The 25,715-nt window shown below is 44.4% G+C and overlaps 3 protein-coding genes and 1 long non-coding RNA gene across 4 annotated transcripts in view; 2 read left to right on the forward strand and 2 right to left on the reverse strand.

Annotated features, from left to right (window-relative positions):
- Window positions 1-6,007, reverse strand: part of kat2a (K(lysine) acetyltransferase 2A) — a 36,512-nt gene extending 30,505 nt beyond the window's left edge. Inside the window, exon 1 of the mRNA XM_078424907.1 lies at window positions 5,756-6,007. Coding sequence (XP_078281033.1) covers window positions 5,756-6,007 — 252 coding nt within the window. The remainder of the gene's footprint in view (window positions 1-5,755) is intronic.
- Window positions 6,008-7,763: 1,756 nt separating this feature from the next.
- LOC144607624 (uncharacterized) lies at window positions 7,764-14,508 on the forward strand. Its single transcript, XR_013549118.1, has 3 exons — window positions 7,764-7,869; window positions 12,137-12,159; window positions 14,303-14,508. It is a non-coding gene; the product is annotated as an uncharacterized LOC144607624 (long non-coding RNA).
- A 4,404-nt stretch (window positions 14,509-18,912) lies between these two features.
- LOC144607679 (heat shock protein beta-11-like) lies at window positions 18,913-19,726 on the forward strand. The gene has a single exon (XM_078424690.1). The coding sequence runs from the start codon at window positions 19,063-19,065 to the stop codon at window positions 19,714-19,716; it is 654 nt and encodes a 217-aa protein (XP_078280816.1). The 5' UTR covers window positions 18,913-19,062; the 3' UTR covers window positions 19,717-19,726.
- A 3,127-nt stretch (window positions 19,727-22,853) lies between these two features.
- LOC144607644 (heat shock protein 30-like) lies at window positions 22,854-23,747 on the reverse strand. The gene has a single exon (XM_078424616.1). The coding sequence runs from the start codon at window positions 23,666-23,668 to the stop codon at window positions 23,078-23,080; it is 591 nt and encodes a 196-aa protein (XP_078280742.1). The 5' UTR covers window positions 23,669-23,747; the 3' UTR covers window positions 22,854-23,077.
- Window positions 23,748-25,715: the final 1,968 nt, after the last annotated feature.

Here is a 25,715-nt window from a genome sequence, read left to right on the forward strand (position 1 = left end):
TAAACTCAGATCCTGGGGGGACAGGGCTTTCTCCATCGCTGCTCCCACCCTATGGAACTCACTACCCCAAACCGTTAGAGACTCCCCCACTCACCACATTCAAAACATCGCTGAAGTCTCACCTGTTCAGTACTGCCTTCAACCACTGAAGGTCACCTCACCTTCTGTCTCCTTTCTCTGTTCATTTATTTATTTACTTATTTATCTATTTATTCATTTCCCTATGTTCTCAAAATCTCTGTAAAGCGTCTTTGAGTATATGAAAAGCGCTATATAAATAAAATGCATTATTATTATTATTATTATCCCTTAGGACCTCCTCCACTGTTCCAGTTCAATTCTGATTTATTTTAATGACCTCTGGACTCTGCTCTTTTCCCCCAAAGTAAAGATGGTTGCTCACATTCCATTCCACATAACAGTCTGTGGGTGCTCCACAGGATTTTGCTGATGGTCTCCTTTATTCAGTGGTGCAACGGGGACTTTCCCTTCCTTTACCCAATAAAGTCATAGAAACATAGAAAATAGGTGCAGGAGCAGACAATTCAGTTCTTCAAACCAGCACCACCATTCAATACGATTAAGGACAATCATCCAAAATCAGTACACTGTACCTGCTTTGTCCCCCCATATCCCTTGATTCCATTAGCTTTAAGAGCTATATCTAATTCTCTCTTGAAAATGGCGCTGGACACTATGCTGTTTCACTGGGACAATCACACCATCTAATTTTGTACACAGAGCCTTATTTCTGCAAATACCGCTCCTAAATACACAAAAGCCTATTGACACCATTCATTTAAATTTGAAATTTAGATATTTCTAAATCTTAAACTTCAATTTTCCCCACCCTCCCCCGGTACTTCATGTAAAATCTTGAAAATCTGAGATAATTTACGTGGACCAAAAGTTCAAGGAGAGGAAATGTTCCAAACATCCTGCTCAATTTATATTTCAACCAAAAGCAGATTATCTTAATCAATTAATTCTTGTTTGCAGACTTTTACTGTGTACAAACTAGCTGCCACATTTTTCTCAAATACAATTGTGACAATGCTCCAATACATTATTATGATGTGCAAAAAAAGTAAATTGTCTCTTTTAGATTATCTTTTGCTGTTAAATAAATTCCTCAAATAAACTCCAAAGAATTTAAATGATAAAGAGAATGTTATTTTTTCTGTCACTTACTTGACATCAAAAACATAGCAAAATGCAATTTAGTGTAAAGAAAATCAAGAGACATCACTAGCCTTTACAACTTTAAATGGACAAAGTCATTTAGAAAAGTTAAAATTGACTTTTCTGCCTCAGTATGAAGGAAGGAACTACAGATGCTGGATTAAACCGAAGAGACACAAAACGTTGGAGTGACTCAGCGGGTCAGACTGCTTCTCTGGAGAAATGGAATACGTGACGTCAGTCTAAAGAAGGGTCTCGATCCGAAACGTATCCTATTCCTTTTCTCCAAAGATGTTGTCTAACCCACTGAGTTATTCCTGCTTTTTGTCCATTTTCTCCCTGTGTTGACTTTTTTCAGTCTGTGCAATTAATAATTTGTCTTCTTTCCTTTTACAATTACCCTAAACTATGCTCCTTTATGTGTCTTTTGTGTCACCTGCAGGATATCCATCTTTGTCTGATTGCTAAAAAGAGACACAGATTTCCTTTTTCTTTAATGCATTTAAAATTCCCACCTGTGAAATAATAGCTATACAAAAACCCTTAGGTTTTAGAAAACTAAAGATATTGGAAGGCTTCTGACATGACGCGCAATAAAATAACACAATCTTCGTGTTCTCCCAAATGTTGCACATATATTCCACCTGAAGAAGGGTCTCGACGCAAAACGTCACCTATTCATGTTCTCCAGAGATGCTGCCTGATCTGCCGATTAACTCCAGCACTGTCTTTTTGTGTATTAACTGGCATCTGTAGTTCCTTGTTTCTTCATATTTAAATCCTGATTTGCAGCCCCTCTTAAACAAATTATATTCTTTGTTCAACATTAATAAGATCAACTAGACGACCCATGGATCCCCATTATGACAGTGGCAAGGGGGGAGGGGAAAGGGGAAAGGGAGCCATTCACCCCAGCCCCGGGCAGCCATTGCAGCAGCCAGCAGCAGGAGAGGTGCCTTGGTGAGGTCGTGCGAGTCTTTGGCTCAAATGCCTTGATGACATAAAGTGCGAGTCTTTAGCTCGGCGAGGAGGCTGAGGCAAGGAGGCTTCACTTGCATCGGTTGTGTATTTAATTTAAATATTTAAACTTGTGATGGCAGAAATGTTATTGAGGTGTATTTGTAGCAGGATGTGGAAAGTCAGAGGCACTACTGGTATCACTGACCACTACACCTGTGGGAACGATGTCCAGATACAGCTCCTCAAGGACCAAGTTAGGGAACTGGAGCAGCGGCTGGATGACCTTCGGTCCATCCAGGGTGACAAAAGGTTCTTGGACAGGACCTACAGTCAGTTCGTCACTCCAAGAGTGCAGGAGGTGCAATGGGTAGAGACGGAAAGAAAGGGGATGAAGCGAGTGCAAGAGACCTTGGTGGAAGTACCTCTTGAAAACAGGTACACCCTCTTGGGAGCTGTCGGAACAGATGACTCTTCCAGACCGAGCGGCGGACAGGTCTGTGACTCTAATCCTAGCGCTGATCCTTGACTGGCGAGACCAACGTCAGGCAGAGCCAAAGTGGTGGGTGATTCCATTGTACAAGATGCGGACATAAGGAAGGTGTGTTGCCTCCCTGGTGCCAGGGTCCAAGGTGTCTCAGACCGACTTAAGAACATCCTTGAGAGGGAAGGTGAACAGCTGGAAGTAGTTATGCATGTAGGCACAAATAATGTGGATAAGAAGAGGAAGGCGGTTCTGCAACGTGAGAATAGAGAACTAGGTAGGAGGCTGAAAAGCAGGATTTCTGGGATGGTTATCTCTGGGTTGCTTCCAGTACCGCGTGCTAGTGAGGGTAGGAACAGGGAGATGGGGGATCTGAATGTGTGACTGAGAAGTTGATGCCCTACATTTATCCACATTATACTGCATCTGCCATGCTTCTGCCCACTCACCCAACCTATCCAATTCACCCTGCGGCCTCATAGCATCCTCCTCGCAGCTCACACTGTCACCCAGCTTTGTGTCATCCACAAGCTTAGAGATGTCACATTCAACAACTGGGGTCCCAGCACCGAGCCTTGTGGCACCCCACTAGTTAAGTTGGTGGCAAGAACAGGAAGGCAGATTATTATCTGAATGGTGTCAGATTAGAAGGGGAAGTGCAATGAGACCTGGGTGTGCTTGAACATCAGCAACTGAAAGTAAGCATACGGGTACAGCAGGCAGTGAAGAAAGCCAATGGCATTGTGGCCTTCATTGCAAGAGGATTTGAGTTTAGGAGCAAGGAGGTCCTACTGCAGTTGGGAGACTGCACCTGGAGTATTGTGTGCATTTTGGTTTCCTAATTTGAGAAAGGACATTATTGCTATGAAGGGAGTGCAGCGTAGGTTCACCAGGTTAATTCCAAGGATGGCGGGACTGATGTATGATGAAAGAATGGATCAACTGGGCTTATATTCACTGGAATTCGGAAGGATGAGAGGGAATCTTATCGAAACATATAGAATTCTTAAAGGATTGGACAGGCTAGATGCAGGAACAATGGTCCCATGTTGGGAGAGTCCAGAACTAGAGGTCACAGTTTAAGAATAAGGGGTAGGCCATTTAGGACTGAGATGAGGAAAAACATTTTCACCCAGAGTTGCGAATCTGTGGAATTCTCTGCCACAGAAGGCAGTGGAGGCCAATTCACTGGATGTTTTTAAGAGAGTTAGATTTAGCTCTTGAATGGTGGTGCTGGCTCAAAGAGCCGAATGGCCTACTCCACCTATTTTCTATGTTTCTATCTGCAGTTCCTTGTTTCTAAAATGTACGTTGACCTTTATGGCAAAAGGCTTCGAGTAAAAGGACAAGAACGTCTTCCTTATATCATGCAGAGAGCTTTGTTAAATCATATTCAGACTATTGCATAAATCTTTTACCTTAAAAAGATTGTTGCTGTAGCATTACAGTAAAGATTTACCAGAATGTTTCTGAATGGCAAGTCAGTCATATGATAAGAGATTGAGTAGGTTGTGCTTCTTTGGAGTTCAGAAAAGGAAGAGGTGACCTCAAGAACACACAGAATTCTTAGAGCTCAATAGGAAAAATGAGGAGAATGTTTTCTCCAGGCTGCACAGTGTCTTTACCCAGAGTGGGTGAATCAAGAAGCAGAGGACATAGGTTTAAGGTGAAAGGGGAAAGATTTAAGGACCCAAGGGGCACCTTTTTCCACATAGAGGGTGATGGGTATATGGAGTGAACTGCCAGAGGGGATAGTTGAGGCAGATACTACAACAATGTTTAAAAGGCATTTGGACAGGTACATGGATAGGAAAGGATTAGAGGAATCTGGGCCAAATGCAGGCAGGTGGGACTGGTGTAGATGGGGAATTTTGGTTAGCACGGACAAATTGGGCCAAAGAGCCTGTTTCTGTGCTGCATGTTTTCCCCAGGCTAACCAATCTGGAATACGAGGGGGGTGGGGATGGGAGGAAGAGGGGCTCAGAGTCTCAACAAAAATAGGGCAGGCCATTGGAGACTGAAATGAGCAAATTCTTCATTCACATGATGAATGTTTGTAATTCTCTTCCAAAGTGATATCGTGCAGGTAGAGGATATTAGTTTACCTTGGCATCATATCCAGCACAGATATTGTAGGCGAAAAAGCCTGTTCCTGCACTGCACTGTTCGTTCTGAGAGCGCAACAGAAACCCATTCATTCAAACCAATGTAAGAGTAATCAATGCTAGAATAGGGCAGAAAATGGCATTGAGGTACCATGATCTTGTTGAACAGTGAAGCATGTGCCAGAAATATGACCTATTCCAGCTCCCACTCCTTAAAATCTTTATCTCTCCCCAGACTACATACTCAAGTTAAATTTAATAGCACAAAAGAAAAGACCAGCCTAACTCCAGGAATTCTAAAATTAAAGCAGAAAATACCAGTAATACTAATCAGGTCAATACAATTCTATGAAAGTAGAGTTAATATTTTAGGATAATGACATTCAGTCAAACATCTTTCCAATTACCACTGAAATCCACAACTTCCAGTACCATTGAACCATTCTTCCACATCCAAATACTTCCGCCCTTTATTGCAAAGAAACGACTGCAGGCTCAAACTCCCCTTTAAATATCTCCTTCGTGTTGTCTCATCCCAATTTCTAAAACACATTCCAGCATCTAGGCTTCAATCAGTCACCTTTCCCCGATTGGTACATTTTACAGTCATGTTCAAGTACAAGTTATTTTTATTTATCATAGCAGGAAATTCAGACGCGACAAATTTGCTGAACGCTTTGTCTCGCCACATTGCATCCGTGAATCTCTTGAGCCACAACACAATGTTTAAAACAACGTTTTTGTCCGTGCCCTATGTTGAATGCAGCCTCTCCTACTTCACCCGGGGGCCAGTCTTCACGTGTGATCTCTGGGTTATTGTGGGAGTGGCAGGAACTGAGTAATGGAGGAAGGAAGCGTTTCATTCACCACATGGAAACAGTTCAATTCTTGAATGATCGCTGTGTCACTTTGCAAGTGAAGAGATATTGAAAAGGGACGTAGCCCGAGTCTGCAGAGGCAAGATGAGGATGAGGATGAGGATGATGAGGAGGAGGAGTCCTGGGCCGGGCACATACTCTGCTCTTACCTTGCACGCCGAGAAAATCCCCAGTTTCTCCAATTTCTTGGCCCGTGGGAAAGCGCGGACCTGGGCCTTGCGCTGAACCGAGCGTTGCTGGCTGCTGCTGGCACCAGGCCGGGCAGGGTCGGCCGGGCTCGGGGCGGCGGGAGAGGCCGCCGCTTGCGACTGGAAAGGCGCTTGAGCCCGGCCTTGCGAGGCTTGCGCTGCCTCCGCCATCACCGTGCCCCCCTCTGCCATGGAAACCGCCGAGGACGCCATTGCACATGCGCACCGGGTGCACCTTGGGAGATGTAGTTCTCGTTCACCCGGTGGGGGGCATTGCGCTTGCGCATTGCCGTGGGATCTTGGGAAATGTAGTGTGCAGGAAGGCACTGTCAATAGTCAAGTCAAGTCAATTTATTTGTATAGCACATTTAAAAACAACCCACGTTGACCAAAGTGCTGCACATCTGACCAGGAAAAAAAAGAAACATACAGTGGCAAACAAACATACAATAGTCCATTTATTTGTCACATACACATAAATGTGCAGTGAAATGAAAGATTACCCACAGTCCAACAATAAGACCAATAAAAAATAAGCAATAAAAATATGCAATAACACACACAATCATAAACCAACACCAAACAAAAAGAAACATTCATCACAGTGAGTCTCCTCCAGTCACCTCCTCACTGTGATGGAAGGCCAGAATGTCTTTTCTCTTCCCCTGCCGTCTTCTTCCGCAGTCAGGACTATCTTTACACCAGAGATAGACACAAAAAGCTGGAGTAACACAGCGGGTCAGGCAGCATCTCTGGAGGAAAAGGAATGGGTGATCTTTCGGGTTGAGACCCTTCTTCAGCCAAAAGAAGGGTCTCGACATTTTGTGTCTGTCTACCTACATTAACTAACTGACTAGTACATCTTGAACTAGATGTTATACATCTTGTACTGGAGTCAGGGGACTATCCCGACTCTCAGTCTGATGACTCTCACTCGAAAGAAGGGTCTCGACCAAAAATGTCACTTATTCATTTTCTCCAGAGATGCTGTCTGACCCGATGAGTTACTCCAGCTTTTTTATGTTTATCTTCGGTGTCAACCAACATCTGCAGTTCCTTCCTACACAGAGGCAGACAAAGGCATACAATCAGTGAAATTAATCAGAAGGACAGTGAAACTAGTCGGAGAATTAGGGTTGGGGTAGGATGGAGATAGAAGGGATGCAAGGGTTACTTGCAGTTAGAGAACATCAATATTCATTCCTCCAATTTGCGTTTGGGCTCACTGACAGTGGAGGAGGCCCAGGACAGAGAGGTCAGAGTGGGAATGGGAGGGGGAGTTAAAGTGTTGAGCAATCGGGAGACCAGGCAGGTTTAGGCAGACTGAGCGGAGGTGTTCAACGAAACGATCGCCGAGCCTGCCCTTGGTCTCGCCGATATGTAGGAGTTCACACCTGGAATAGCGGATACAGTAGATGAGGTTGGAGGAGGTGCAAGTGAACGTCTGCCTCACCTGACAAGACTGTCGGGGTCCCTAGACAGAGTTGAGGGAGGAAGGTATTGTTGTACTTCATGGTCCGGTATCTGTTATACCGTTGTTATGACTCTGGAATGACCACAAGTACACGTATTTAAGGTTTTGAAAGCAGGAGCATAAATCCAGGCTCAGTTTATTTCGCGGCCACCTGGAACCAGAGTGCCCGCCAATATTACATAATTCTCATATATACATGTTGCTACGCGGGCAAACAAAATAGTCCTTGTGATATAACAAAATAGTCTTTGTGATATCACAACAGGACAGGGGTTCATGTTCCAGAGACAGTGGAACAGTGCGCCGGCGTCCCGCCTATGGCAGTTTGGGATATGTAGTCCAATTCTTCTTCGAGCGTCACAAACGAATTAAACCTCACTCCCTTCACAGTTTAATTAAAGCTAATGTTTGTGCTTTAAGCAACAACAAAAAAAAAATAGTGGATAGATGAGGACTTAATTTGATTTGCAAGGCATCGTGGGTGTTGTGGTTTAACGGTTGGCATCGGGGCGCATGCGCACACGTACGAGAAGCGGGCGGCAACGACGACGACGACGAGAAGTTCGTTGGGAGCTTTTCCTAACCGACCATGAGGGCCAAGGTGAGTGAACAGTAACTGACAGAAAAATGACAGATTAGAATCCGGTCATTAAGATAAAATGAGTGTTAAGTAATCAGTTTGAGGGGAGAATGTTTTTTTTTTAATCCCCACCACCCCTGCCCTGGCCGCCCGTCGTGTCCATTTTGAGGGCCGCGACCACGCAGTGGGTTCGTGTCTTCCTTGGTCCCCCTGCTCTGACCTGATGGTCGATAAACAGCGCGGGGAGAAACAGCGACCGACCGCACTTCAGGCACGATTCCACCTCGCTCAGCAATTCAAACTTTACTGTTAAACGATCCCATCTACCCCGGTTTTCCGCACACGCGGTCGACCTCCCCCAACACTTCCTCCCTCCTCCGAGTTTGTAGCTTTACAAGAGGCTGAAATGTTGAGTGAAAAACAAACTGCTGTATGAACTCATCGGTTCACGCTGCATCAATTGATATCACATTGATGGTCACAATATTATGTTGCGTAAAGGCTGTAAATACTATCGAGAGCCTACACCACTATGGTCAAGCTCTCATACAGTCTGACGACGTAGACAGTCATAGACCCTTACTTAAGCCCAACTTACTTACGCCGACTAACATGTCCCATCTACATTAGTCTCACCTGCCTGCATGTGGCCCATCTATCTATATACTAAAACTTTTGTTTGTTTGTTTGTTCCTGAACTACAGCCAAAACATAGAAACATAGAAAATAGGTGCAGGAGGAGGCCATTCGGCCCTTCGAGCCAGCACCGCCATTCATTGTGATCATGGCTGATCATCCCCAATCAATATCCCCGTGCCTGCCTTCTCCCCATATCCCTTGATTCCACTAGCCCCTAGAGCTCTATCTAACTCTCTCTTAAATCCATCCAGTGATTTGGCTTCCATTGCCCTCTGTGGCAGATAATTCCACAAATTCACAACTCTATGGGTGAAAAAGATTTTCTCACCTCAGTTTTAAATGGCCTCCCCTTTATTCTAAGACTGTGGACCCTGGTTCTGGACTCGCCCAACATTGGGACCATTTTTCCTGCATTTAGCTTGTCCAGTCCTTTTATAATTTTATATGTTTCTATAAGATCCCCTCTCATTCTTCCAAACTCCAGTGAATACGCCTAGTCTTTTCAATCTTTCCTCATATGTCAGTCCCGTCATCCCAGGGATCAATCTTGCACTGCCTCAATTACAAGGATGTCCTTCCTCAAATTAGGAGACCAAAACTGTACACAATACTCCAGATGTGGTCTTACCAGGGCCCTATACAACTGCAGAAGAACCTCTTTACTCCTATACTGAAATCCTCTTGTTATGAAGGCCAACATTCCATTAGCTTTCTTCACTGCCTGCTGTACCTGCACGCCAACTTTCAGTGGCTGGTGTACAAGGACACCCAGGTCTCGCTGGACTTCCCCCTTATCTAACCTAATTCCATTGAGATAATAATCTGCCTCCTTGTTTCTGCCGCCAAAGTGGATAACCTCACATTTATCTATATTATACTGCATCCACTCACTCAACCTGTCCAGGTCACCCTGCAACCTCCTAACATCCTCTTCACAGTTTACACTGCCACCCAGCTTTGTGTCATCCGCAAACTTGCTAGTGTTGCTTCTAATTCCCTCTTCCAAATCATTAATATATATGATAAACAGTTGTGGCCCCAACACCGAGCCTTGCGGCACTCCACTCGCCACTGCCTGCCATTCTAAAAAGGACCCGTTTACTCCTACTTTTTGCTTCCTGTCTGCCAACCAATTTTCTATCCATGTCAACACCCTACCCCCAATACCATGTGCTCTAATTTTGGTCACCAATCTCCCGTGCGGGACCTTATCAAAGGCTTTCTGAAAGTCTAGATACACTTCATCCACTGGCTCCCCTTCATCCATTTTACTTGTCACGTCCTCAATAAAATCCAGAAAATTAGTCAAGCATGATTTCCCTTTCATAAATCCATGCTGACTTGGACTTATCCTTTTACTGCTATCCAAATGCACCATTATTACCTCTTTAATAATTGACTCCAGCATCTTTCCCACAACCGAAGTCAGGCTAACTGGTCTGTAATTCCCCGTTTTGTATCTCGCTCCTTTCTTGAAAAGTGGGATAACATTAGCTATCCTCCAATCCACAGGAACTGATCCCGAATCTATTGAACATTGGAAAATTATATCCAATGCGTCCACTATTTCTACAGCCACCTCCCTGAGGACTCTGGGATGCAGACCATCAGGCCCAGGGGATTTATCATCCTTCAGTCCCATTAGTCTACCCAATACTATTTCTCGCCTAATGAAAATTTCTTTCAGTTCCTCTATCCCCCTAGACCCTCTGTCCTCCAGTACATCTGGGAGATTGTTTGTGTCTTCCTTAGTGAAGACAGATCCGAAGTATCTGTTCAACTCTTCTGCCATTTCCTTGTTACCCATAATAATTTCACCCATGTCTGCCTTCAAGAGACCCACATTTGACTTTGCTACTCTTTTTCTCTTAACATATCTAAAGAAGCTTTTACTGTCCTTCTTTATATTCTTGGCCAGCTTCCCCTCGTACTTCATCTTTTCAGCCCGTATTGCCCGTTTTGTTACCTTTTGTTGCCCTATGAAAGTTTTCCAATCCTCTGGCTTCCGGCTACTCTTTGCTGTGTTATACATCTTTTCTTTTAGTTTTATTCCATCCCTAACTTCCCTTGTCAGCCACGGTTGCCTCCTACTCCCCTTAGAATCTTTCTTCCTTTTTGGAATGAAATGATCCTGCGTCTTCCGGATTATGCCCAGAAATTCCTGCCATTGCTGTTCCACCGTCAATCCTGCTAGGATCCCTTTCCAGTCTACCTTGGTCAGCTCCTTTCTCATGCCTTCATGCCTAAATCGGAAGTGTCAGTGTTGCAGTTGAACAAAGTTCAACTGCAACACTGACACTTCCAATTTAACATTCTCCTTCTCAAATTGCAGATTAAAACTAATATTATGATCACTACCTCCAAGCTCCTTTACCTCGAGTTCTCTTGTCAAATCTGGTTCATTGGACAACACTAAATCCAGAATTGCCTTTTCTCTGGTAGGCTCCATTACAAGCTGCTCTAAGAATCCATCTCGGAGGCACTCTACATACTCTCTTTCTTGGGGTCCAAAACCAACCTGATTTTCCCAGTCTACCTGCATAACAGTCTAAACGCAATTTTAGGCCCACCTTACTCACCAAAGTCCCTTTGGTGCTAATGGAAGCAGTTTAATTGAAATCGGTGTTATATTTTTAAAGTTATTCACATTTTAAAGTCTAAATCTATCCTAGGGAGGGAGTGGGGAGGAGAAGGAAGGATAAGGGGGGTTGAGGGAGGGGAGGGGGGTTGAGGGAGGGGAGGGGGGTTGAGGGAGGGGAGGAGGGGAGGAGAGGGTGCTGCACCAATGCAGGAGAGATTTTGGCCCAACGGATCCACTTGGTCTAGTATATCCTTCTAAATCTATCCCATCCTTGCACCTGTCTAACTTTCTCTTAAACGTTGTGAAAGTAACTGCCTTCTCTGGCAACTCGTTCCATACACCCACCACCCTTTGTGTGAAAAACTACCTCTCAGGTTTCTATTAAATCTCCCTTCCTCACTTTAAACCTATGTTTAAACCTATCCTCGGTTTCCCTACTCTGGCACGAGACTCTGTGCATTTATTTACAAGATCTATTCCTCTCATAATTTTGTGCACCTTTATCAGATCACCCCTCAACCTCCTGCGAGGATGATCTAGCCACTTCTATTGGGAAGAAGGTACCGGAGGAGTCTGATTAGGTTCACGATCCTCCAGGTCCATGAACAGTTTCATTAACTATCAGGTTCTTGAACTCTATACATTCACCACAACCCTACCTTGGCAACTATGATCTAATTTGTTTTGGTTGCACTACATTTTTATGGTCTGGTGGCCTGATGTTTGTGTGTTGGTTTTATTGTCATTTGGCTTGAAACAGAATAGTGCAAAGGCAAAAATAATGCCCCCAATTCCACATAGTTTGGAACCTATTTGGAGGTTGTAATGTACAGAATGTACAATCAGAACAATCATGGAAACAGAAACATTTATTATTGCAAGTTATACATATTTTTTCTCTTGATTGTAACATAAGAGTGCCAAGAGAAAGTTATTTCATTTTGCTGAATGTGTGTTTGGAACTGCTATTTATTGGACGTTACGTTAAACTTTATTTTGATTCTAAAATAATACAAGAGTAAATGTGCCAACATTCTACTAGAACTAATTGATTTATTTCTTCTACAGTGGAGGAAGAAAAGGATGCGGAGGTCTGTATAAATCTTTTACTTTTTCTCCAGCTCTTTATTAAACTTCATAATACCCTTAAAAATGGTGAAATCTGGTTCAGGTTTTCATTCATTAATATATTTAAGCATATGCTTTGAAACTTACATTTTATTTTAAATAACTGCCTGCTTGGCACTTTTCAAAAGATGGTGCGTTTTATTGACATGCATCCTGCCATCTCCATTCAACATTATGGAAAATTTGCATAATTTATATAAGTAATACTTGGAATGTTTGTCACTATTTACAATGTCGTATGACAAAGCTTTCATTATAAGCTTAAAGTTAAAGTATATTTTTGCACCCTCCCCCACCCAAATGGTCTAATATTAGTATTCCATTAACAGTAGCCCTTGGGTACTTAATAACGGAATGAGGTAAGTTTAATGTTGAACAGACGAATGTTGTGATCAATCCATTAATAACCATGATGCAGTGTGTCCGCCCAAAACATCGATAATTCATCTTCCCGACAGATGATGCTCAACCGGCTGAGTTCCTCTAGATTGTTGCTCGAGATTCCACCATCTGCAGACTCTTGTGTCTGTTAATTCACTTTTCTCTGCTTTACCATTTTTATGTAAGTTGCAAGCTTTAATGTCTGCAATCCCCAGAGGTTTACAGCTATATAAAAAAACATTTAGATAGGTAACAAGGACAGAATCCCCCTCGTTCTCACCTTCCACCCCACCAGCCAGCGGATCCAACAAATCATCCGGCAACATTTCCGTCACCGACAACGGGACCCCACCACTGGCCATATCTTCCCATCCCCTTTCTGCGTTCCGCAGGGACCGTTCCCTCCGTATCTCCCTGGTCCACTCGTCCCTTCCTACCCAAACCACCCCATCCATGGGCACTTTCCCCTGCAACCGCACGAGATGCAACACCTGTCCCTTTACCTCCCCCCTCAACTCCATCCAAGGACCCAAACAGTCTTTCCAGGTGAGACAGAGGTTCACCTGCACCTCCTCCAACCTCATCTATTGCATCCGCTGCTCCAGATGTCAACTTATTTACATCGGCGAAACCAAACGCAGGCTCGGCGATCGCTTCGCTCAACACCTGCGCTCAGTCCGCGTTGGCCAAATTGATCTCCCGGTGGCCGAGCACTTCAACTCCCCCTCCCATTCCCAGTCTGACCTTTCTGTCATGGGCCTCCTCCAGTGCCATAGTGAGGCCCACCGGAAATTGGAGGAACAGCACCTCATATTTCGCCTGGGCAGCTTGCAGCCCAGTGGTATGAACATTGACTTCTCCAACTTTAGATAGTTCCTCTGTCCCTCTCTTCCCCTCCCCCTTCCCAGATCTCCCTCTATCTTCCTGTCTTCACCTATATCCTTCCTTTGTCCCGCCCCCCTGACATCAGTCTGAAGAAAGGTCTCGACCTGAAAAGTCACCCATTCCTTCTCTCCTGAGATGCTGCCTGACCTGCTGAGTTACTCCTGCATTTTGTGAATAAATACCTTCGATTTGTACCAGCATCTGCAGTTATTTTCTTATACTTTAGATAGGTTAGGTCAGTACACTGGTCAAAAACAATTTGAAACAATAGGACACGTTCTTAAGAGATTTATAAGCCTCTAAACAATATCAGTAGAGACCAATAAAATTCTGAAATGTCTGTATTGCTATCGATAACAGATGAACTTGCAATAAGATAAATATCTGGAATGGTCCCATTTTATCCCAGTATTTCATAGTCATTAAATCCAGCATTTGACCACAAAGTATTTTCTATTTTGTCTTTGATGTGGTATTTTGGTTAGAAAGAATGTTAAACAAAACTGTGTAACAGTAAATACCATTGCTTCTCTGCCACCTTTCGACCCAACCCTTTTTTTCTGGCAAATGACTTCTACTTGTTCCATCACTTAATCTGATCCAGTTTTAATCCCGAAGCATCAGGAACTTGCTTCCACCTGACTTGCTGTGTAGTTCCAGCATTTGTTTTCATTGCATACAATGGTTCATGGAGGAAGAGGAAGATTTTATCCACTTTCCAGCATATAAATATTATAAATTTTTGCCAAAAGAATTTAAACTTTATTGCTGTCTGCATTCATTTTGGTAAATGCACATGGCAGCCTGCGATTTATTATTTAACTTTCTTTTCCTGAATAGACTGAAGCGCAAGCGGAGGAAGATGAGGGCGAGGTCAAAGTGAAACCTTGTTTAATACTGCAGTGATTGGCAGCTGCTTTACAGTTCAACTTCAGTGGTTAATGGATGATTTTCAAGCTTGTGTTCTTCAGAGACTATGTATTGGTTATTCAACTTTTATGAATTGTTGGTTTTTGTATAACAATAAAATTGTTTTGAAAATCTGATGTGCAGTATAAGGAATATGTACATTATTATGACATGTGTGAATTTTCCCATTTATAGTGATGCCAAAGTTAGCTGATTTTTGCCATTTCGATCTGGAACAAAAAACATTTTTTTCATTTCAGTTTGCTGTATTTTTATGTTTGATATCCTAGTAACTATTGGATCAGGCTGTGCATTGCCTTGTTTAATGGTTTATAGATTCAAATGTATTGCCCAATGGCAATTCTTTTCTCAACAGAAGGAAAATTGGGAATTATGAATGTTTATAATTTTCCGTGTCAGTGGATACTTAGTCGTTGAACTGAATTACAAGGCATTGTTCAATACATTTTTCAGCAGTTGAGGAATTTGAAATAAGGCTTGGTTGATGATGTGGAGCTAGGGTTCAATCTCAAATGGAGAGCAAGCTGAAGGTTAGCAAGTCTTAAATGTTAATATCATGGTGTTTATTGTTTCCCTGTGCCTAGACATTGATCTGAAAGGTCGAATAGAAAGATATCAGGAATAAATTGTTGTGCCACCTGTTGTAAAGAGTTGCCCTATTTACAAAATAGGTGCAGGGGTAGGCCATTTGGCCCTTCTAGCTAGCACCGCTGAATTTTGCACTATGAATTGATATCCTTATCGATGGACACTTCCGATTTGAGTTCTCCAGCTGGGTTAAGAATATTCAATGTGACAGGTTTACTTGGGCAGTTGAACAAGTGTGCTTTTACTTGTTATAGTAAATTCCATATACAGCTTCACAGTAGACACTGAATTGCATGAAAGGGGTTATTCTGATGAATCAAATGCCTGTTTTGTGTCAATCAAATTAATCTTTATCTGCCGTTAAGTGACCCATTTTATTATCCAACTTTTTTTGCAGGCAGGAATGGAAAAACACAATGTCAATATTTCCTTTTTTGTTCAGATATTGTGGGAATTTTCAGTGAATCTAGAAAGTTTAATCAGTGGTAGGGCACATCTTTTAATCCCCATGTTGAGATTGTGACTTTGGGTGAAATATTTCCGAAAGTATTGTCAAATATTTTATCCATTGCTTTACATATTTTTTTAATTTTGCACTCTTTGATGACCTGTGGTTGTCAATATAGTTGATGGGTAATAGAATCTCTAACCACTTATGGAAAAATAATGGGACTGTTCCAAAATATATTTTATTTTGTCCATTCTAAACTGGAGTAAAGAGAAAATTTCAACTACAATTGAATCACATTGAAGGGGGGAAGGGAGGGGGAGGAATTGGATAACCTCTGCCACAAGTGCAATACAAAAGGTACAATTGATTTTTAGCAACAGAGTACAACAATACAGCTGTTATTCCGCATGTGCATTTGGTGCAAATTACTGCTGGCGAATATAAATGCTGTTGGAATTCAAATCGCACAACAACCTGTTATTTCTGCCAAAAAAGGATATGTCATGAGCAATTTGATCGATTTTCGTCTTGAATTAATATTTTGTTTCTTTTTGCAACGATAGCTGATAGCAAGTTGCCAATACATGCATGTGATTGAATTATAAGATTACAATGTTGGCCCTAATGATATCGCACAGTGATAAAGCTTTGTTAAAGCTTTTTCCTTACTGGTTTCACACCTGCAGCCTAAAATCTCATCAAATGAAAGACTTATCGAGCAGTTTAACCGCTGAGGAAGTAAGTTGATTGTTTGGCTCTAACTTCAGTAGAGTAAGACAAAAGATGAACAGCAGTAGACACAAAATGCTGGAGTAACTCAGCGGGACAGGCAGCATGTCTGGAGAGAAGGAATGGATGATGGTCCGGGACGAGACCTTTCTTACAGCAGTGTTGCTGGTAGAGTTATCCGAAATTACAAGTTGCACAGATAGTAAAAAAAACTTTCCAGGTAGAGATATAAACTAGATCACTGGGACTAAGGTAATTTACTCAAGTTTTAGCAGGGATCTGAAGTACAGCATTTTCATCTATAGTGCGGTTGCAATCTGGAGTGCAGTGTCTGTGGATGGTAGAAACACCATTTAAGTATCTATGGGAGCAGGTGAATTTGTATAAGGTGACCAGATCAAATAAATGAGATGAATAAAAACGTACAGTATGGAAACAGGCCCCTCTATTCTACAACACTCCCCAGAACCTTACCATTCACTGTGAAAGTCCTATCCTGGTTTGACTTCCCAAAATGTAACGCGTTACACTCATCTGAACCAAACTTAATTTTCCCTTGGCCCACTTACCAGCTGATCAAGATTTCACTGTGATTCTTGATAATCTTGACTGTCTACCTATTCCAGTGCCATATGCAAACTTGACAACCCTGCCTTGCATATTCTCATCCAAATCACCAATATAGATGCCACTTGATGGGTGGCATAGATATGACAGGCCCCTGTTTCTAAGCGTATGACTACTTACTTTGCACTGAATCAAATAAATTACCCAAATTGCAAAGTCTTATATCAGGAACATCAAATATTTAAATAATGGTTGGATGTTGATGCAGACTAGTGACAAGGAAGCTTAAAATATTCAACAAAAATAGCGCGAAAGCAGCTGATGTACAAGATTGTACATTAGTTTTCATGACATTCTATCCTGCATTGGCTCTTAATACTAATGTTCTATACTGTGTAATGCAACGTAATTAATTTAAAGTAATTTCAGGATTCACAATGACAAAATAATGCTTAAATACCATTAACCTTTTCACAATGTCCTACTTAAAGTATCGCAGTCATTATGTTTCTGAATTCGTGATCTAGTCGTCTAAACTAATAATTTGGAGCCAGAATTAAAGTTCTTCCAAAGCAGTGGTTTTTTGTTTTTTTAATCAATTAAACGAATTAATTAACAATGGAAGGCTGGTTTCTGTAATGATGAACTAATCTATCCGAACATCCGTCGAGTTCATTTATATCCTTCAAAAAAAGAAGCATGCACCCTTCACTTTGTGCGACATTAATAATTCCACGCCCGCATCTATGTGATTAACTTTAAAACTGTTCTATGAAGTAGCCTTGTAAGGCAATTCTAGAGTAATGAGATGGAAAATGAATTGCCATTGCCGCCTATTTCCAATCAATGAATCAACAAGACATGATGTTGACAACTTTTATGAATGACAATTGAAGCAATGTTAGAACATGACTAATGCTGATCTATTAGCTACTGCTGGGTGTGGATTGCAAAGTAAAGCGCGAAGAATAACATCGCCGAGTCTGAAGTTGGTTGGTGACACTACGTGGCGCTATTGCCGCCTGATACAGTGAGTCAAGTACGATGGTAGCGTGTTCAGCATGCCAAAGCAATCCAAAGAACTCCCAGGGTCGGGACATGGTCACACCTACTGATCTGCACATTCCTTGCAGCAAATTGTTGAATGTTCTTATTTCACCAGGCAGATGTGTACATAATCCCCAAGATAATGCTTGAACAGTTGACCTATAAGTGAAAAAAGGACACCAAATGTTGGAGTAACACAGCGGGTCAGGTAGCATCGCAGGAGAACATGAATAGGTGACGTTTTGGATCGACACCCTTCTTTGGACAGATCCAAAATCCATGTTCTGAGATGCTGCCTGACCCGCTGAGTTGCTCCAGCATTGTGTAAACTAGCGACTGCAGTTCCGTGTTTCTGCACCTTACCTTTTAATATATTACATGCCATGAATGTCGTGCTACGGTCAGGCAAACGCCTCCGCTGTCACGCTGTGAAAACAGAGAGGATGAGACTGAGTTTCTTCCCACAGGCCATCAGGACTGTTAACTCTCATATCACCAGAGACTAATTTAATTTACTGTGTTAATTTATTTTTTGTGTTACATTTTTTTTTCTATTCTGTTTTGTAGTTTTAGCACAATCCGCAGACGTTGCCACTTTCATTTCACTGCACATATCATATCATATCATATCATATATATACAGCCGGAAACAGGCCTTTTCGGCCCACCAAGTCCGTGCCGCCCAGCGATCCCCGCACATTAACACTATCCTACACCCACTAGGGACAATTTTTTACATTTACCCAGCCAATTAACCTACATACCTGTACGTCTTTGGAGTGTGGGAGGAAACCGAAGATCTCGGAGAAAACCCACGCAGGTCACGGGGAGAACGTACAAACTCCTTACAATGCAGCACCCGTAGTCAGGATCGAACCTGAGTCTCCGGCGCTGCATTCGCTGTAAAGCAGCAACTCTACCGCTGCGCTACCGTGCCGCCCTTCTTGTATATGTATGTGACAAATAAAGTTGACTTGACTTGTGGTTTGTACGGAGTGACACAATGTTGTTGGCTGTCGTCAATTGTGATGTCACCGTGTTAAAATAACTCCAACCCTTCCGAAAGATCACTGAAGCACTTCATTATTTAAAGCAACGCTGAATACCGCTGTTATTTTCTGTCCATGCGTCCTGAACATAGCAATGTTGAGTTGATTCTGGAAGCGTCCGGAGCTCTGCCCCTGGGATATATAAGGCGTGTGTTCCGTGGGCTGAGATAGATCGGACACTGAAGTCTGCGAGTTCACACCAGCCGGCTTTGAGCGAAGTGACAGAAGAGGCAGAGACGATGCTGAGCTGCCGGACTTTCCTCCCTCCCCGTCGTTGGCAGCAGCCTGTGCACACAATGTGGGCCGCTCCACTCGATGTCTTTGAGCCGCTCGAGGGGCCCGTGTGGGGACAGGCGGAGGGAATGAGAAATGGTATGATCTTCATGGAGCGAATTTTCGCGGAGCTGGCGAGAGAGTTCTGGGGGGAAAGAGCAAGGAATGAGAAACAAAGAGTCTATGCCGGCGGAGAGGTTCAAGAGGAGACGGTGGACAAGGGTGGAGATGGCTTTTCTCTGTCCCTGGACGTGATGCGATTCTCCCCGGAAGAACTGAAGGTGAAAATACTTGGAAGAAAAGTGCTGGTGACGGGAAAACAGGAGAAGAAGAGCGAGGACGGCAGCGGCTCATACAGCTACAAATATGAAGAGTTCAGAAGGGAGTTCCAGCTGCCAGAAGACGTCGATGCTGAAGCTCTGAACTGCTGTTTGTCCCAGGACGGTCGGTTAATGGTTCGAGCCCCACGCCTGGCGCTGCCGGCTGCGGATGAGCGAATCGTCCCCATCACCATTGAATCTGATACAACAAACGGTACCCGTCTAAATCCCGGCGGAGAGGCACAGAAACAGGAGAATGAGGGTGTTGACGGGAACACGGAAACAAAGAAGGACAGTTAAGACTAATTTGTAATGCAAACCTAAAAAAGTCAATAAATATGAATGATGTGAATATATTTTTACATTAATGTTATATAAATTCGTGTTTGCTTGACCATCAAAATTTGCTCACAGTGCCAATACATTCACGTGGATTATTTTATATAAACGTACTGAAATAAATAAACCTTTTGAAGAATAAAATCTTTGCTTTGGTTTGTTATCTTACAAAATGCATGCTTGGGAACAATGCAATCACATTCCAGGTACAGATGTTACCTTCTATATACTGAAACTCTCGTTTGTTTGTTTCTGAACTACAGCCAAAACAGTACATGACAGCGCGACAATTTTAGGCCCACCTTACTCACCGTCTTCCCTTTGGTGCTGATGAAAGAAGTTTCATTGAAATCGGTGTTATATTTTTTAAGTTATTCACATTTTAAAGTTTAAATCTATCTCATAAGGGGGGTTGAGGGGGGTGGAGTGGGGGAGAGGAAGGGGGAGGTTGTGAGGGAGGGTTGGAGGGAGATGATTGGGGGGAGGAGGGAGGGAGGGGAGGGGGGTGGAGGGAGGGGTGATGGGGTGGGGGAGGGGAGGGAGGACGGAGTGAAGGGGGGAGGAGGTGAGGAGAGGGTGCTGCACCAATGCAGGAGAGGTTTGGGCCCAACGGGTCCACTTGGTCTAGTTTGTATTTTTTTTTTAACACTGGTAAGCCATTCTACTAAACCCAGAGTCACATCAGACACAGTACAATAAATAATATCAATGCATTGCACCGGACCAATAGACGACACTTGACTGCCCGGATGTATTTCCCGCGGAATCACGGTGGCAGCTTCTTCCAACGCGGGGAGCTTCTGTCCAGCATTTAGAATTTAAGAAGGCAGTGATACCTTTTTTTACTTGAACTTCACGGTTTAGTATCAACACTTGGGAGGGGCGATAAAACTATTTCCATTGGAAATTTTATACAGTCTGAGTTGAACAGAGTTATACTTTGTACACACTCGAGGCCAGTGTCGTCCAGACTCAGTGGGGTGTAGACCATTTCTGGGAGTGTCACTGATCCCTTACATTGAGTCGGTGAAATTATTGTAGATCTGGCGCTGGGTGAACGGGTGAGGTGGTAAGAGCGATACAGGGAGAGAGAATCCCCAGAGTTTTGCTAGTTGCCTACATCACGTGGGCAATGTCATGACCTTGTATAAAAAATAAACGTCATCGCCGTTGATGGAAACCAAGATCAAAACCAAATCAACTCAGTGATAAGTACTAAAGTATCGTAACCCATGTGGAAACCAAATGTATAAACATTTATGTCAAAGATGGCCAATGACTTGCTCTTGTGTGACAACACGATACTTGCATTATTAACTGTGCTTGGATGTTGCCTCTGATTGTATCATTTTCTGACGAAATGCTAATTATTTTGAACTATGTGCAAAACATCGTTTTCTGGTGTAAGATAGTAGCCGAACATGGTTTGACTCGGGGTAGACAATAGGTGCAGGAGGAGGCCAATCGGCCCTTCGAGACAGCACCGCCATTCAATGTGATCATGGCTGATCATTCTCAATCAGTACCCCGTTCCTGCCTTCTCCCCATACCCCCTGACTCCGCTATCCTTAAGAGCTCTATCTAGCTCTCTCTTGAATGCAATCCAGGGGGAGTCCAGTAGGACAGATCTGGGGTCAGGGCCGTCTTAACGCATGGGCCTGATAGGCACTTGCCCGGGGCCCCACGAGCATAGGGGCCCCATGCTGATCTGTGTATGTTAAGTGACTTGCAATAAATAAATACTACTTTAAAAATGTAGGTTCAATAAGTGCTTTTTTCGCAACATTTTCGGTCCCTAAGTGCTTCTCACAGCGATCTGTTTCGCAACAATTAGCTCCCTAAGTGCTTTGCTTTTCCATCCCTAAGTGCTTCTCACAGCGATCTGTAAGTGCCTTTCGCAACAATGTAGCACCCTAAGTCCATCGCTAAGTGCTTTTCGGTAAGTGCTTTTCGCCGGCACGACAGGGGGGGTCCTGGTAGGGAAAGGGGGGAGAGTAACGGTAGGGGCCCCAGTACACTGCTTTGCCGGGGGGGGGGGGGGCATAATGCTGTAAAAACGGCCCTGTCTGGGGTTAAGACATTTGACCTTCAATTACATGAAAAATGTTCCCTTGTGCAAGGTTTTCCTTCAACCTGTTCTTCCCTTTTAGTTACGATTAAAACCAGGTCTCGGCCAAAGGCGGCTGGGTTTGTTAAAGCCAGTAGCCAGTATATACTTACGAGGTTCAGGACTTTGCCTCATGTCTGCACCGAGCTGCAATGAGAGAGGGAGCCGTGACCATGAATCACACTCTAATTCTTCTCTTGGTCTCCCGATTCCTAAATTATCCAGTAGTATAAGAAGATAACTGCAGATGCTGGTACAAATCGAAGGTTTTTATTCACAAAATGCTGGAGTAACTCAGCAGGTCAGGCAGCATCTCGGGAGAGAAGGAATGGGTAACATTTCGGGTCGAGACCCTTCTTCAGACTGATGTCAGGGGGGCGGGACAAAGGAAGGATATAGGTGGAGACAGGAAGATAGAGGGAGATCTGGGAAGAAGGAGGGGACGGGAGGGACAGAGGAACTATCTAAAGTTGGAGAAGTCGATGTTCATACCACTGGGCTGCAAACTGCCCAGGCGAAATATGAGGTGCTGTTCCTCCATTTTCCGGTGGGCCTCACTATGGCACTGGAGGAGGCCCATGACAGAAAGGTCAGACTGGGAATGGGAGGGGGAGTTGAAGTGCTCGGCCACCGGGAGATCAGTTTGATTAATGCGGACCGAGCGCAGGTGTTCAGAGTCTGCGCTTGGTTTCGCCGATGTAAATAAGTTATCCTCTGTTGTAATTTTCCCAATGCCCACCTGCACCTCAGGCTCTCAATATTTTTACCCACATTAAATCCCATTAGAGACCCCGTTACCGACCCACTAAATAGTCATCGAGTCAAGAAGATAGATAGGTTGAAAACAGGCCCTTCAGCCCAAATCATCAATGCCGATCAAGATGCCCACTTCGAATAGTCTTATTTGATACCCCAAATTTGCTTAAAAACCAAACACACAGCTATTATCCATTTACAAACACATTTTATTTCTGTATACAGTACACGTGGAAATTACTCAAAACGAAGTATAAAATTTGCTAAATCATAATTAAAGCTGCGATTTAGATCAGAGTCAAAGAGTTATATTTTTGCTGCTCTTGCAGAAGATGCACAAAGTCCAGTTCCACAGTGAACAATCAGCGGGAAATGTTCGTTGTGAAGGGGCAGGTAGAGTGCTCATTATTGAACAGAAGCTGACTTGTCCCCCACAACGTTCCCCCTCTCCTGCGCCTCTTACCCGGGATTTAACCGCGGACTGGTTGTTGTATCAGAGGCGACGTTGATGGGGACGACTCGCTCATCCGCAGCCGGCAGCGCCAGGCGTGGGGCTCGAACCTTTAACCGACTGTCCGGGGACAAACAGCAGTTCAGAGCTTCAGCATCGACGTCTTCTGGCAGCTGGAACTCCCTCCTGAACTCTTCATATTTGTAGCTGTATGAGCCGCTGCCGTCCTCGCTCTTCTTCTCCTGTTTTCCCGTCACCAGCACTTTTCTTCCAAGAATTTTCACCTTCAGTTCTTCCGGGGAGAATCGCGGCACGTCCAGGGTCAGAGAGAAGCCATCCCCACCCTTGTCCACCGTCTCCCCTTGAACCTCTCCACCGGCATCGGCTCTCCGCTTCTCATTCCTTGCTCTTTCCCCCCAGAACTCTCTCGCCAGCTCCTCGACAACTCGCTCCATGAAGTTCTCGCCCTTTCTCATTCCCTCCTCCTGTCCCCACGCGGGCCACTCGAGCGGCTCAAACACATCGAGTGGAGCGGCCCACAGTGTGTGCACAGACTGCTGACACCGACGGGGAGGGAGGAAAGTCCGGCAGCTCAGCATCGTCTCTGCCTCTTCTGTCACTTCGCTCAAAGCCGGCTGGTGTGAACTCGCAGACTTCAGTGTCCGATCTGTCACAGCCCTCGGGACACACGCCTTATATATCCCAGGGGCAGAGCTCCGGACGCTTCCAGAATCAGCCAGTCATTGCTGGGCTCCGGGCTCGTCACTGGCGCTTGAAACAAGAATGACTCGGATCAGTGACGCCCACAGGGCGCTCCACAGACCGCGGGATGTGCTCTGCCCGGGCGATTGACAGTCCGGCCTGAGATAGCAGGTACTCAGGAATGGCCAGCAATACACCAAAGGAACACAGCTGGTCATGTTTAGCTTTAGATATATTATTGTCACCTGTGCAGTTAAAAGCTCTGTGTTGCATGCCGTCCAATACCACGTATATAATAAAACTCTCGTTTGTTTGTTTGTTTGTGATCGAACTTCAGCCAAAACGGTAAACGATAGCGCGACATTTTTAGGCCCACCTTACTCACCGTCGTCTCTTTGGTGCTAATGGAAGGTTTCATTGAAATCGGTGTTATATTTTTAAAGTTATTCACGTTTTAAAGTTTAAATCTACAAGGGAGGGAGGGGATGATAAGGGGGAGAGAAGGGGCGGGGAAGGGGGGGTGAGGAGGAGGGGTGGAGGGGGAGGGGGATGGGGAGGGGTAGGGTGGGAAGGGGGGAGAGGGAGAGAGGGATGGAGAGAGGGAGGGAGGGGGTGGATAAGGGGGGTTAAGGGGGGTTGAGGGGCAATGTGGAGCGGTAGGGGGAGGGAGCTGGAGGAGAGGGGGGGGTTGAAGAGGAGGGGGAGGGGTAAGGTGGGAAGTGGGAGAGGGGGGAGAGAGGGATGGAGAGAGGGAGGGAGGGGTAGGAGGGGGGATAAGTGGGGTTAAGGGGGATTGAGGGGGAATGCGGAGGGGTAGAGGGGATGGAGTGGGAGGGGGAGGGGAGGGGGAGGGAGAGGGTGCTGCACCGTCGGATGGGGAGGGGTAGGGGGTAGGGAGGGGGAAGGGGGAGAGGGGAGGGAAGGGGTAGAGGGTGCTGCACCAATGCAGGAGAGGTTTGGGCCCTACGGGTCCACTTGGTCTAGTGTACAGATACAATCAGTTCAATCTCATGTACAAGAGATAGAGCAACGGGGGAGATACAGAGTGCAGAATATAGTTCTCAATATTGGAGCATATCAGTTCCTTCGGCAAAGCCCAATGTCCTCATTGCGGTCGAGGTGAATCGAAAAATGTCCCAACTTAGATAGATACAAAATGCTGGAGTAACTCAGCGGGCCAGGCAGCATATCTGGAGAGAAGGCATGGGTGATCTTTCGCGTCGAGGCCCTTCTTCAGACCTAGCTTAGTTTAGTTTACTTTATTGTGGCGTGTGAAAGGTGAAAAGCTTATGGAATGACCGCCCAGATGCCTGATAGCGGAGGGTAGGAAGCTGTTCCCGAGTCTGGCAAAGGCGCATCAAACTTCATATGTAACTTGTGCCGGACTGGAGCGGGGATAAGTTGGGATGACCGTCGTGGGACAGGTCTTTGATCATGTTTGCTGCTTTTCAGAGGCAGCATGAAGTGTAAATTTGGGTCAATGGTCGATATCTGGAGTGTGTGATGGACTGAGCCACATCTACAAGTCTCTGCACGTTCTTGGTTCTTGGGTACAGTTATTGCGAAACCCAGCTGTGATACCATCCGACAGTATGATTTCTCTGGTGCAGCTGCAGAGGTTTGTTAGAGTCACTGGAGACAAGCAAACTGTCCTCAATCTCCCCATGTGGTTGAGGCATTGATATGACTTTTTGTCCAAGCACATTCGGCTTGTACTCGCTGGAATTTAGAAGATTGAGGGGGGATCTTATAGAAACTTACAAAATTCTTAAAGGGTTTGAAAGGCTAGATGCAGGAAGATTGTTCCCGATGTTGGGGAAGTCCAGAACAAGGGGTCACAGTTTAAGGATAAGGGGGAAGTCTTTCACGACCGAGATGAGAAAGTTTTTTTTTCACACAGAGAGTGGTGAGTCTGTGGAATTCTCTGCCACAAAAGGTAGTTGA

Source organism: Rhinoraja longicauda, chromosome 29, assembly GCF_053455715.1.
Source record: "Rhinoraja longicauda isolate Sanriku21f chromosome 29, sRhiLon1.1, whole genome shotgun sequence".
NCBI lineage: Eukaryota > Metazoa > Chordata > Chondrichthyes > Rajiformes > Arhynchobatidae > Rhinoraja > Rhinoraja longicauda.

Coding starts and splice junctions, on each gene's coding strand:
- LOC144607679 (XM_078424690.1), top strand. CDS start 19,063: ATGCTGAGCTGCCGGACTTTCCTCCCTCCCCGTCGTTGGCAGCAGCCT.
- LOC144607644 (XM_078424616.1), bottom strand. CDS start 23,668: ATGCTGAGCTGCCGGACTTTCCTCCCTCCCCGTCGGTGTCAGCAGTCT.